This window comes from Tachysurus vachellii, chromosome 25, assembly GCF_030014155.1.
Source record: "Tachysurus vachellii isolate PV-2020 chromosome 25, HZAU_Pvac_v1, whole genome shotgun sequence".
NCBI lineage: Eukaryota > Metazoa > Chordata > Actinopteri > Siluriformes > Bagridae > Tachysurus > Tachysurus vachellii.
The window spans coordinates 10,391,224-10,404,077 of NC_083484.1; the positions used below are offsets into that span (position 1 = coordinate 10,391,224).

The 12,854-nt window shown below is 38.4% G+C and overlaps 2 protein-coding genes across 11 annotated transcripts in view; both read left to right on the forward strand.

Annotated features, from left to right (window-relative positions):
• Positions 1-2,521: 2,521 nt before the first annotated feature.
• Positions 2,522-7,271, forward strand: sgk2b (serum/glucocorticoid regulated kinase 2b). Of its 2 annotated transcripts, none has more exons than XM_060862215.1 (12): positions 2,522-2,725; positions 2,955-3,030; positions 3,647-3,710; positions 3,969-4,009; positions 4,115-4,172; positions 4,295-4,378; positions 4,461-4,592; positions 4,702-4,814; positions 5,700-5,919; positions 6,047-6,202; positions 6,286-6,375; positions 6,502-7,271. In XM_060862215.1, exons 1-12 carry the CDS (start codon positions 2,659-2,661, stop codon positions 6,643-6,645), a joined length of 1,245 nt encoding a protein of 414 aa, XP_060718198.1. In that variant the 5' UTR covers positions 2,522-2,658; the 3' UTR covers positions 6,646-7,271. The 2 variants fall into 2 exon arrangements, with proteins under 2 accessions (XP_060718198.1, XP_060718197.1); XM_060862214.1 differs by having other exon boundaries at positions 3,644-3,710; positions 6,502-7,268.
• Positions 7,272-9,539: 2,268 nt separating this feature from the next.
• Positions 9,540-12,854, forward strand: part of l3mbtl1b (L3MBTL histone methyl-lysine binding protein 1b) — a 17,385-nt gene continuing 14,070 nt past the window's right edge. For 2 of the 9 annotated variants that reach the window (XM_060861669.1, XM_060861668.1), the window contains exon 1: positions 10,062-10,338. In XM_060861669.1, the coding sequence (XP_060717652.1) occupies positions 10,228-10,338 (111 nt within the window). In that variant the 5' untranslated portion in view covers positions 10,062-10,227. The other 7 variants (XM_060861671.1, XM_060861673.1, XM_060861674.1 and 4 more) reach the window with 7 other exon arrangements.

Consider the following 12,854-nt stretch of genomic DNA (forward strand, 5'->3'; position numbering starts at 1 on the left):
TTGGAGGTTGTTCTGTGAGAGATAGACAGACAGTTGATTATAGACAATACGTTCAAGAATTTCTGAAAGAAACGAGAGAAGTGATACCGGTCTGTAGTTACTGATGTCTACAGTTCATAATTAAAACTGTGAATATTTGTTTCACCACACTTACTCTAGAAACATCCAGTTTACTGGCAAGCAAATGAAAGGAAATGCAAATATCAGCATCCCAATTACTCCAAGTGCAATGGAGTAGGTTAATAGTATAAAAAATGTTATGTATATGTATATTGTCCTTTTAAATTAGCCATAGTTTCTCCGGGGGTTTGTTTCACAACTGATTTAATGTCACCTTTATAACTTGCATACAATTATACTCCTAATTATCTTAAATGAATTCAAACATGGTGTTCCTGGACATTAATAATGAGAATAAAAACAAGTCAGGACCAACCCTGACACTGTCCTGGTTACATCCATGGAGTAGAAATTTAGGAAGGTTCTTGCTGACAGCAGTCGTGCTGACATGCTACAGACGCCTTCATGACCCAAGTAAGGTTTTTAATAGATGTTGATTGAACAAACGTTTATAGAAGTATAGTCCTACTGGAAAGACAAGTATGTTTTGTGAAAGAATGTACAGTATCAGCTAACTTAATGAACATATCTGATGCTTCAGCTCAAGTGCTTCTGACAAGAAATACCATCAACAGGCATAACATATAACATCAACATCGACATAAAAATATTTATGTCCATAAAGCAGACAGTAGTGTTTCAATTCAAACAACCATGTCATGCTGTCCAGTCTTTAAGAAGGTGGGTGGCTCATAGAACCATTTCTGTTTCAGAGAATGACTTTTCCAAACTTCTCTCTTCTGTCTTCAAGGCACTTTTCTGCCTTTCCATAGCTTTCGAAAGATTTTAAGAGAAGAGCATTAAGCAGCCTTCGGACCAAGGATGTTGATTAAGGACACCTGGAAAGGTTTGGTTGCCCAGATAATCGTCACATCTACTTGCACTGTGGTGAGGCTATTCTATGTCATATAGAACGGGGCATAGAAGCCTTTTTTATCGCCACATATTCATTACAGCACTGTGGAATTATTTTCTTCACATACCCCAACTGATCCAGTCTATTTTGTGTCCCTGAATGCAACTCCCTGTAGCCACATCCAAAAGTATACACAAGATAAAAAACAGAGTCAGAATTAGGCTTATACCAATTAATCACAGATATTAAACAAAGAAAATCACAAATAAATTTCTGGAACCTCTTGAAAGATTTGCAAACTTTTTCAGCCACACTTCACCATTCTGTGGAAAGTCATAAATTTATATCCACGACTCGCTTAACCGTATTGTGCAGATTGTTTCTATGTGCACGTAAAAATTATTATAGTAATAATTGGTTGCAATTTAATGACCAGTCAAAATGTAATTTTTTTTTATTTATTCCTTCATTTTTTATTTAATCAGTCCCCTCTCAATTAAAACAAAACAAAAGAATTAAAAACAACCAAAAACATGGATCCACATGGATCGCACTGATTACATTTAAATGATGTAATGTGGGTGAAATAAGCTTACTGCATGGAAGCGGTCTATATAAAATATTTTCAATCATTTCTTCCACACAAGGTGTAAACTCAATGCAATGATGCTCAAGAACAAGTTAAATTAATAATAATAAACACTGTAGGATTTGTCTGCCATGCTGCTCTCTGCACATTACAAACCCAGTCACTGTAATGGCTCTTTACTAACAGTTGTAGGAGACTTATGAGCCCTAAATGAGAGAAGGACCTGGACACTGCAAGTGTGCTGTATAGAATGCGTGAATATTTTCAAAATGCATAAAAAATATTTACACAGAGACATACAGTCAAAAGGGTCTACTAAATTTCCTTATTGATGGCATGGTGGCAAAGTGGGTATTGCTGCTTCACAGCTCCAGTGTCCACAGTCAGTTCGGAGGTTGGGTTTCCTCTGGGTTTCAGTGCCAGTAAGTGAACTGGTTGCTAAATTGCCACTAAGTGTGTGACTCGGTTTCTGCATGGCAGCCTGTAATATGCAGGTGTCCCAGGAATAAATTACAGAGGCAATACTGAAGGTAATTTATTATTGTTATGTATGTATGTATGTATGTATGTATGTATGTATGTATGTATGTATGTATGTATTTATTTATTTATTTATTGTGATTACGATTATTATTATTGCTTGTATTAGTAATAGTAGTCATAGTAGTATGTCTTCCATTATGTTGTGTTGATTGCTATATTTTATGTACGTCTATGCTATTGCTCATCTCATTTAACCTTTACATTCTGCTCTTAATATATAATGTGAAAAAAAAATATATATATATATATATATATATATATATATAGAGAGAGAGAGAGAGAGAGAGAGAGAGAGAGAGAGTGAGAGTGTGAGTGTGAGTGAGAGAGAGAGAGAGTGAGAGAGAGAGTGAGAATGAGAGAGAGAGAGAGAGAGAGTATGAAGTTCATAGTACTGTATGTACACGACCCCATTTGACGTCATGACTTCGCTGAATGTCCACATGCCCTGCAGAAAATAACCCCATCGTCAGGAGCCACTGTGTTTAACCAGAGCAGACCGGTAGAGCGCGAGCCAGACCTCCCATTACACTCGCACCGACTGAGACTCAGTATGGTGAAAAAGAGCAGGAGCCCTGTGACATACTCTAAAATGAAGGGGATCATCTCATACTTTGCTGGTAGGTTAAACAATCCGTATTTTTTATTTTTATAAGAATTTTTTTTAACTTCAACTTTAACCACTTATGAATTTTATTTATTGATTTATTTAACTTTTTTAAACTTCAACTTTAACAATTTATCAACTTTTAACTTTATTTATTTAGTTATTTATTTATTCTTTTAAGCTCTTTTTTTTTTAATTTATGAAAACAAAATGTTCTTAATCATATTTCATCATATTGATAGCTTTAATCAGAGAGAGAAAACATGGTTCGACTGACCTGCTACAGAAGATTGGGACCCGAATTCCAGGCTATCAGAAGTAAGATTTATTTTAATATTCATTATTATTAAGTAATGTCACTACTATCATTTTACTATTTAACATAACGATCCAATATAGGCTTGTTAATGTGCTTTTTCCCCAACTTGCCATTTGAGATCAGACTCAAAGAGATCAGACTCGTTTTAAAGAACATGACCTGGGGTTCAGTCCCAAATGCTCCCTACAAGTGAACTACGTAGAAAGTGAACTACCAGTCTGTGTAGTGACCAGTATGGGTCTGAGTGTGTTGCTGCTTACTGACTGCTACAGATTGTACTATGAGGGTACGACCTAGTCTGACTTTCATGTAGCTGTCTAGTTCCTAACTCTTATACACACTGTTCTAAATCTAATAGCCGATAGGGGGACATTTGGGGGGGTTTTAATTCATACAAAGAAGGTTGCTGTACTGTGCCAGAGGTATATGGAGATGTAAAAATGTATTTGTTTTTGTGTATTACATTTAAAGGCTTTAAATATGGTATGCTTCGTAATTCTTAAAACAATGACATTAACTACACCAGTTGAAGTATAATGTCTGGCGGCATGCTGGTTGACTGTTTGACTCTTGACTTGGTTTGCACTAATGTTAGGTTTCCGTCTCCCTCAGCAGTACGGATTCGGAGTGGTTTCTGAGACCAGAAGCCAATTTATCTGATGAGTCTGCAGCAGCTGCAGTAAGTGAGACACACAGGATCCCTTCAGCTCTCTATACTGTGAAGACGTATCACATTTGACTTGCAGTTGACGTAGACAGGGACATATGAGGTTCAATGTTACATATAAGGGTCATTGGATGTATAGTATTGCAGAAATGTAGGTGGAAATCCTGGCTGAAATCTTAAATGGAGTCACTACTCCCTATACAATGCACAACTTAATGTCTTACGTTTGAAATCATCCTCATCTATGCTCACTGTTCTGTTCTACAATAGCAGTGCTTCTGCAGTACAGCACAGGAGCTGAAAAGATCTCAGTAAGTAGGTTATATATTGTATTTCTGTACATGACGTACATACAGTATATAAGTTACTTGTAGTATCAAAAATACGCCCATTTAAATGTATTTCTATGGGTGCAGGGTTTCGGCAGCAGATTTCGACTACTTGAAGGTGATTGGAATAGGCAGTTTTGGCAAGGTAAAAACATGATTTGAGTTCCATGCACAATAAATTAAACATTGTCTTATTTTTAATAATATAATAAGTCAAAAACACATTTTTAGTAGATTTGAGCAGTTTTTCCTTTTCTCCATGTCAAGGTTCTTTTAGCAAAATATAAGGAGAACAATGGATACTATGCAGTCAAAGTTTTACAGAAGCACATCATTCTGAAGAAAGAAGCGGTGAGTTTCACTGTGCATGTCTTTCACTTTCACGTGTGCTGGTGATGGTTTGTATGTATTTTGACTCTGTTGTTAATAACAGGAAGGAAACATTATGTGTGAGCGTAACGTGCTAGCGAAAACTCTGAATCACCCGTTCTTGGTGCGGCTTCACTTCAGCTTTCAGACCAAAGAGAGGCTCTGTCTAGTGTTGGACTACGCAAGTGGTGGAGAGGTATGGAACACACTCACGGTTTATGATTTAATGATTGTATTTAACGAAACCAAGTGATATAGCAGGCATTATTATGATGCTGATGTATACTATGTATTCACGTTCAAAGCTCTTCTACCACCTCCAAAAAGAACGTGTGTTCAAGGAGCCCAGAGCCAGATTTTACGCTGCAGAAATGGCCAGTGCATTAGGATACTTACATTCCCTGCATATTATCTACAGGTAAACACATACATCTTTTAATTACATTAATTGCTTCAGTTTTTCTGCAGACCAGCAGACATTCCTTACAGTGTTTGAATCTTCACATTGTCCTGTCATTGGACCGTATTCAGAGTTGAGGCTTTAGCTTAAAGCAGACTAATAGAATGTGCTGGATAAAGTGCTTATTTATAAGATGAATTTATAAACCAGATTTGCAGTGTTTAATGAGGGAATTAGGACTTAGTATGTAGCAATTTATGGTCAATATGGAAGATTATTAGATTTATTTCAATACTTGTCATATTCTTATTCATATATCAGCATATGGAGATTTTATTTTTAAATTGCATCTTGCTTTAATATTACTTATATATTTGCTTTTTTTTCTTCAGTCTGAATGATCTATCCCTGATTTTATCAGGTTTCAAGAAAGGCGCTTTCGATGTGGTGATCTAATCACTGTAGAAAAAAAAGAAAAAGAAAAGATTTTGCATAATCCGAATAGAGTGCAGAGAAAATCTATTTAATTTTCAGTTTTATTTATTTGTATGGCGCTTTTAACAAAGGACATTGTCTCAAAGCAGCTTTAAAGTATTATAAAAATTTAGAATAAAAATGACAAAGTTTAATATTTAAATTTATTTTTAAGCACATGCTTAGACTATATCTGGATATACACAAATTTCCTTTCACAAATATTAATGGAACTTTTGGACGTAATTTCCCAACTCTGAATATGGGCCTTTGTGAGGACTGTTGGTCTGTCATAAACCTTGTGATACGATAAAAAATACACACAGTTACATACATGCTGAGCACATAAGCATACAGTATAAGCAAATCTATTCAAGAGATGTTCATACACTCACAATGAGTTCCTATACCTGTCCTTGCATGCTAAAGGGACCTGAAGCCAGAGAACATCTTGCTCGACTCTGAAGGCCACGTAGTCCTAACAGATTTTGGCTTGTGTAAAGAGGGCATAGTGGGACGTGCAACCACCAAAACCTTTTGTGGAACTCCTGAATACCTGGCACCTGAGGTTCTCCAGCAGCAGGAGTATGACCGTACTGTGGACTGGTGGGGGCTTGGAGCTGTTCTGCATGAAATGCTTTATGGTTTGGTGAGTTCTAAAAACACAGCAAGTGCTTAAACCACATGCTGTGCAGGAAATGAGATGCATGATCTGTACATTAAAAACACATTTGTCTAGAGAGAAACACACTAATGGACTCTCTCTCTCTCTTTAGCCACCCTTCTACAGTGCAGACCACATAAAGATGTTAGGCAATATAATTTATCAACCACTCGTCCTAAAGGCTGGAGTTTCGAAGGCTGGAAGAGATTTTCTCAAAAGCTTGCTCAATAAAGACAGATCTAAGAGACTTGGTGCTAAACATGACGTGGTAAATTTTCACAAACAGTAGTAACAATAATATCTAGACATTTATTCATTGGCTAAATAACACTCTACTTGTATCTCCTTTAGGACGAGCTGAAGCGGCATTCGTTCTTTTCCTCTATTCAATGGGATGACCTTGTGGCAAAGAAAATCCCACCTCCCTTCGTTCCCTCACTGGTGAGTCCAGAGAAAATGGTTTTGTGTATGGACTTCTGAATGTGTTAAAAACAAATAGAAGTCAATTATAAAATACATTTTTAGACCAATCTGTTAAATCTGTTCATTTCTCTGAATCATTTTCAGTCTGGCCCTGATGACTTGACAAACATTAACCCTGCATTCACAAGACTTCCTGTCCCAGAGTTTCTGGGTGTGTGTGAGGAGGCTGGGCTGACCTTCCCTGGCTTCAGCTATGTGAGTGCAAACATCTCATTGATGTCCACGTAGGTGTTCAGACGTGTGATCAACGAAGTCAAATCGAGCCTGCGTCCTGGAAAACTGACCACGATTATACCTCACAGAGTGGATATGGATGTTTACCTTCAAGATTTCTTCTTCTAATTTTTGTTTTGTTTTTATTTTCAATTTTCGTATTGATTATTTTCTGGTTGCCATTTGGACCACTGCATTGCTGCTGCACTGAGACTATCAGTCCTGAAATCAGTGAATCAACGGTGTTAATTTTATTTACATTTTTTATAATTTTGTATTTGATTTTGCATTTAATTTTGATGATTATGTGTATTATCTTTAATGTATTCACAGATTTGTACATACATTCTGCAGTTATTTGTTGCATCAATTAATTTATTCATTCATTCATAAATTTATTTTTAATATCCTAATATTGCGTCTTTGGCAACTATAACACAATTCGTAAATTTTATAAAATTGTGTAAATTATGTAAAACTAAAAAAAAAAAAAATATCAGTGTTCCATGTTGCTATTAAAGTTCGTGGAAAAATAATCTTCCTCTGAGCTTCTTTATGTTTCTTCATGGGTAACCATATAATTAAAGACAACTATCACTTTATTGCACAGATAGGAAGTTGCTTCATGATGTTGTGTGTACAAAATACAATAATTATTAGTCATCCTAGACATATCAAAGAAATATTAAATAAATTATTTATTTGTATAATGTTTTACTCTTAGCTCCCTTTTGTTTTTCTGGTCAAGGTTTGTTCCCTAGGGCATATGGTGGTGGCAGAAAAACAAATATAAGAAAGGAAAAATTAGGCTGTGACTAATTCCTTATCCGTCCTATTGTAAGTGAAGGAAATGCCCTTTGTGGGGTCTCAATGTAGGCGGCCTTTACTGCTCAGACAGGATATTGATGAGACAAGCTCAGTTTGCCACTGTTCCCACTGTATGAAATATGTTTGCAAATCTAATTATTTGCTAAAAAATAAGATCTCACAAATGCATTTTATTTCACAAATCTAAGTATTTTAAATGGTCCTGTCCGTTGCTCCTCCAATAAGCAAGGATGAGGGTGATCCCAGCCTTGTGCTACAGAACTGCATTTATATTCAAACATGCAGTGATTTTATTGCTGTAAATCGCCAGTTGTTCAACTATGAAGCTGCCATTGTAATAACATTTATCAGTGGGTGGTGCAACCAGCAGTCCACTTGACAACAAATCGGTTTTCTTGATGATAAGATGAAACATTTTGGAGGGAGAGTGTTTATACTGTATGTACAAGATAAAGGAGAAGCAGTGTGGACTCTACGGGCTTCACTCCCATTGGTAGTGACTACACTATGTTGATCCATGTTTGCATAAGTTTTCTCAGCTTTGTCATGTCTCCGGACATGGTTGCAGCTAGTCGCCAACTGTCGCTGTCCCTCATGTCATCACTGAAATGTATTCTCTCAAGTCACTTTGTCACTGAGAGTCACTGTATGCTTAAACGTAGCACAAGCTCAAAGAAGATGATTGGAGGATTTTTTGTTATCTGGTATCAGACTCCACAACACGTAATGCTTCTCGCTGTAAATGATTATTTACTCATTCAGCTTCAGTAAATGATTTATCCAGATATTGCAGTGGCTATAAAGCAGGTATACACCATAGGATTGCCTAACCATTACAGGGCATCAAGCACACATACACACAAATATTTAAACACTCCTTCACACCTAAAAGCAATCTACTATAGCTAATCTAACTACTGGCATTTGTTGAAGGAAACAGTTCCAAAAATCAACTGTAGAGCACTGATTTCCCCATGTAGATCAATAAAGGACTTCTACCTATCATTTAACTACACTATTGCCAAAAGTACTGTATGATACCTGACCAATCGATTGGGTTGAGGTAAGGGTTCTGTGCAGGCCATTAAAGTTCATCCTCAACAACCTTGGTAAACCATGTCTTAATGGCACTTGCTTTATGCATTACTTTATACATTGCTTTACTTGAAGAAAAGATGGAACCAGTATGTTTTAGCCACACTACAAAAATTGTTCAGTAATGGTTTAACAATATAAAGAGTCCAAGGTATTGATTGACCTCCAAATTCCCAGACCTCAATCTCACTCTCTCTTTTTAGCAACACTTGGTTGAATTTTCTCAGTTTCATAGTCCTGGACTACAGAAGTAGCACAAACACTTATCACAAATTCAGGGTAAATCTAAAGTAAGCAGACTTTGGTTCCTATGAGCTTGTCTCACGTCAGCAAAACATTTAAACGGCATCATGCAATCTATAAACAAAGACTTGAATGTACAGGAATAACATTTATGTGCTTGGGTCGCCATCTAGTGGTGATTTTAACGCACTGCAGCTGTCAAGCGCCATAAAGCCTCAAACCTGACAGCAAAAAAAAAAAAAAAGCATTAACTCTCACATAAACGTTAGAAAGTAAATTCTACGACGTAAACACCTAAATAACGGCGTGTGCTTTGACTGCATGTTGGATGTTAGTGTGCAGATCTGATCAGGGACAGAATATAGAAGAGCACGTGATAGAAACAGGAAACCAAAATCACTGGTGTGCCCACTTGCATGATGCTTTCGCTTTGCACAGGTATAAACCGAGCAGTGCACAAGCCCAGGTTTAAATCCTGTTGTTTATAGCACAGACCACAACAAAACACAATAAAAAGTTAGACACACGTGATCAAGTGAAGCTGAATCTGGGTGTTTTATAGCGCGTGCGGTCATCAGATCGTGTTTTAATAATAATAATAAAAAAACAAACAAACACAGAGTCCACGTTTAACAAGCGCAAGAGTAAGAGTTTGTATTGTACTAAAGCTTCGTGTTCTGCAGAGATCACCCGCGTTATCAGTCTTTAAACCCATCGATCGTGTTGAAGTTTATCGAGCCCCGAAGTTGGCGAGAGGCGATACCTTGCGCATGCGCAGTGCGTTCTAACCATCCTGCTCAAAATAAGAGTTAAAAGAGAAACGAGGTGAGTTGCAGTTTTCTTAAAAAAATACCGCCGTAACGCACGGATTAATAACAGAAACAGTCACACCAGCGCCGAGGGAAACGTCTGTTTAACAGGTTGCCTGAAACATAACTCTTTCCAACGACGTTTTTTTAAACGATAAAGATTAAAAATCGAAGTGATAAGTTTGTGTGGAAGAAATTAAACGGCTGGTTTTTTCTTCTTGCACCTTTTCTGTTACCTCAGAACTCGATTAAACCACCCGAGTGAGTTGTTTTAAACCCGAAACCTGAACCTAAAAAGTGTTTATTTCTCGTATCGTCCGCTTGCTAGCGTTTACTAGCGTCAGTTAGCCGGCTGTGCGGTTTGAATTTACCTCAGAGGGGTTTAGACGGTTGATGCTAACCGTGTTAGCTTAACGACATTCCGTGACAAGGGGAAAGTAAGGAGTTTGTCAGACCTGAGAAAAACATTTATTTACAACAGAACAAGTTGTACTCTCGACCTCCGTACGGCGTTTAAAGGTCGTGCTGGATTACTTCTAGACGAAACAACTCGGATAATTTCAGTAGTTTTAACCGTCTCGGCCGCCCTTTGCTATAATCTCCGCCATTTTGTTTCAGGCGAATGCTAATCATGGGCGCTCGCGCATTGCACTTTATTTATGGATGGAATAAAATTCTTTATTCGACACTTTGGACTCGAGAAACAAACATTTCGAACAAGTCTGACGGTCGCGTAAGGACGCGTTGTCACTAAACCTACAGCTTCACGGAGACGGATTTGATTTAAAATGAGCGACGGGGTCGTGAACGTTATTATTACAGCGTTACACGCGTTTATACGGATTTTTACGCAAACAAACGTCTAGTTTTCTGTTAGGAAACATGACGTTCTGTGATTTCTGCTTTTAATAAAGCTACACAACTATGTAGACGTTTCCGAATCGTGATTTTCTACGAGATTATTTTAAAACAACGTAAAGCTGAACTTGTTCCTCTAACTTTTATTTTACTCCGTTTTTTCAGTTTTGGGTGGCCTGGACGACACGGTGACGTCGGGAAGAGTTTGTTTTCACGCGTGTTTCTGGATAAATCGCGTTGGAAACAAGTATAAATCCGTGTTTTATCCGTATTTAAGTGCTTGGTGCAGTCAAAGCCGCCGGTGAGTCGCCCTCTTGTGGACGAGCGAGGTACAGCAGGCGACGCGCAGATTATTTCGTAAGCGAGTTGCGGGCGTTTTGGTGGATTTCTCTGATTTAGGAGAACAAGATCTTGTGCACGTTGTTGAGACTCTACGATCCATGGATGATCTGTCACTTCGTAAAGTGTAGAGAGAATGTTACCAGGGTCGTACAGAGCGATGATTGTTAGGCCGGTAATATTATTATTACATTGTTTACTGTCCAGTGTTCCAGTGTCACACACATGAGGAGGAGGAGGCTGGTTCTTCTCAAGGTTTCTTTCTCATGTCATCTCAGGGAGTTTTTCCTTTTCACCGTCGCCTCCGGCTTGCTCATTAGGGATATGTAAATGTGTATATATATATATATAGTATTTAAAATTAAAAATAAATATTAATTATATTAATAAATAGTACATATATTAATAATTTTTTTATTTTACATTATTTTAAACTTTAATTGTATTTATGTTTATTTATATTTATCATTATTTTCTTCTTCTGCTTCTAATGTATTTATTTCTTTTTTCTCTCTCTTCCGTTTCCATATTTCTGTAAAGCTGCTTTGAGACAATGGGAAATTGTTAAAAGTGCTATACAAATAAATTGTATTGAAAGCAATTAATTAAACCCATATTTATTTATTTAGCTAGCTGTAAAAACAGTAAAAGGTAAACAGAAAGTTAAACAATATGTGCTCCTTATTAGCTACAAAGTTTTGGATTGATGTTCTCTCTGTCTCACTATAGCCTCTCTCTCTCTCTCTCTCTCTCTCTCTCTCTCTCTCTCTCTCTCTCTCTCTCTCTCTGTCTCACTATAGCCTCTCTCTCTGTCTCTCTCTCTCTCTCTCTCTCTGTCTCACTATAGCCTCTCTCTCTGTCTCTCTCTCTGTCTCTGTCTCACTATAGCCTCTCTCTGTCTCTCTCTCTCTCTCTCTCTCTCTCTCTCACTGTAGCCTCTCTCTGTCTCTCTCTCTCTCTCTCTGTCTCTCTCTCTCTGTCTCACTGTAGCCTCTCTCTGTCTCTCTCTCTCTCTGTCTCAGTATAGCCTCTCTCTCTCTCTCTGTCTCTCTCTCTCTCTCTCTCTGGCTCACTATAGCCTCTCTCTCTCTCTCTGGCTCACTATAGCCTCTCTCTCTCTCTCTCTCTCTCTCTCTCTCTCTCTCTCTCTCTATCTCTCTCTATCTCTCTCTATCTCTCTCTATCTCTCTCTATCTCTCTGGCTCACTATAGCCTCTCTCTCTCTGGCTCACTAGCCTCTCTCTCTCTCTCTCTGGCTCACTATAGCCTCTCTCTCTCTGGCTCACTATAGCCTCTCTCTCTCTCTCTCTCTCTGGCTCACTATAGCCTCTCTCTCTCTCTGGCTCACTATAGCCTCTCTCTCTCTCTCTCTCTCTCTCTGGCTCACTATAGCCTCTCTCTCTCTCTCTCTGGCTCACTATAGCCTCTCTCTCTCTCTCTCTGGCTCACTATAGCCTCTATCTCTCTCTCTCTCTCTGGCTCACTATAGCCTCTCTCTCTCTCTCTCTGGCTCACTATAGCCTCTCTCTCTCTCTCTCTCTCTCTCTCTCTCTCTCTCTCTCTCTCTCTCTCTCTCTCTCTCTCTGGCTCACTATAGTGTCTCTCTCTCTCTCTCTCTCTCTGGCTCACTATAGTGTCTCTCTCTCTCTCTCTCTCTGGCTCACTATAGCCTCTCTCTCTCTCTCTCTCTCTCTCTCTCTCTCTCTCTCTCTCTCTCTCTCTCTCTCTCTCTGGCTCACTATAGCCTTTCTCTCTTTGGCTCACTATAGCCTCTCTCTCTCTCTCTCTCTCTCTCTCTCTCCCTCTCCCTCTCTCCCCCCCCCTCTCTCTCTGTCTCTCTCTCTCTCTCTCTCTCTGGCTCACTATAGCCTCTCTCTCTCTCTCTCTCTCTGGCTTACTATAGCCTCTCTCTCTGGCTTACTATAGCCTCTCTCTCTGGCTCACTATAGCCTCTCTCTCTCTCTCTGGCTCACTATAGCCTTTCTCTCTTTGGCTCACTATAGCCTCTCTCTCTCTCTCTGGCTCACTATAGCCTTTCTCTCTTTGGCTCAC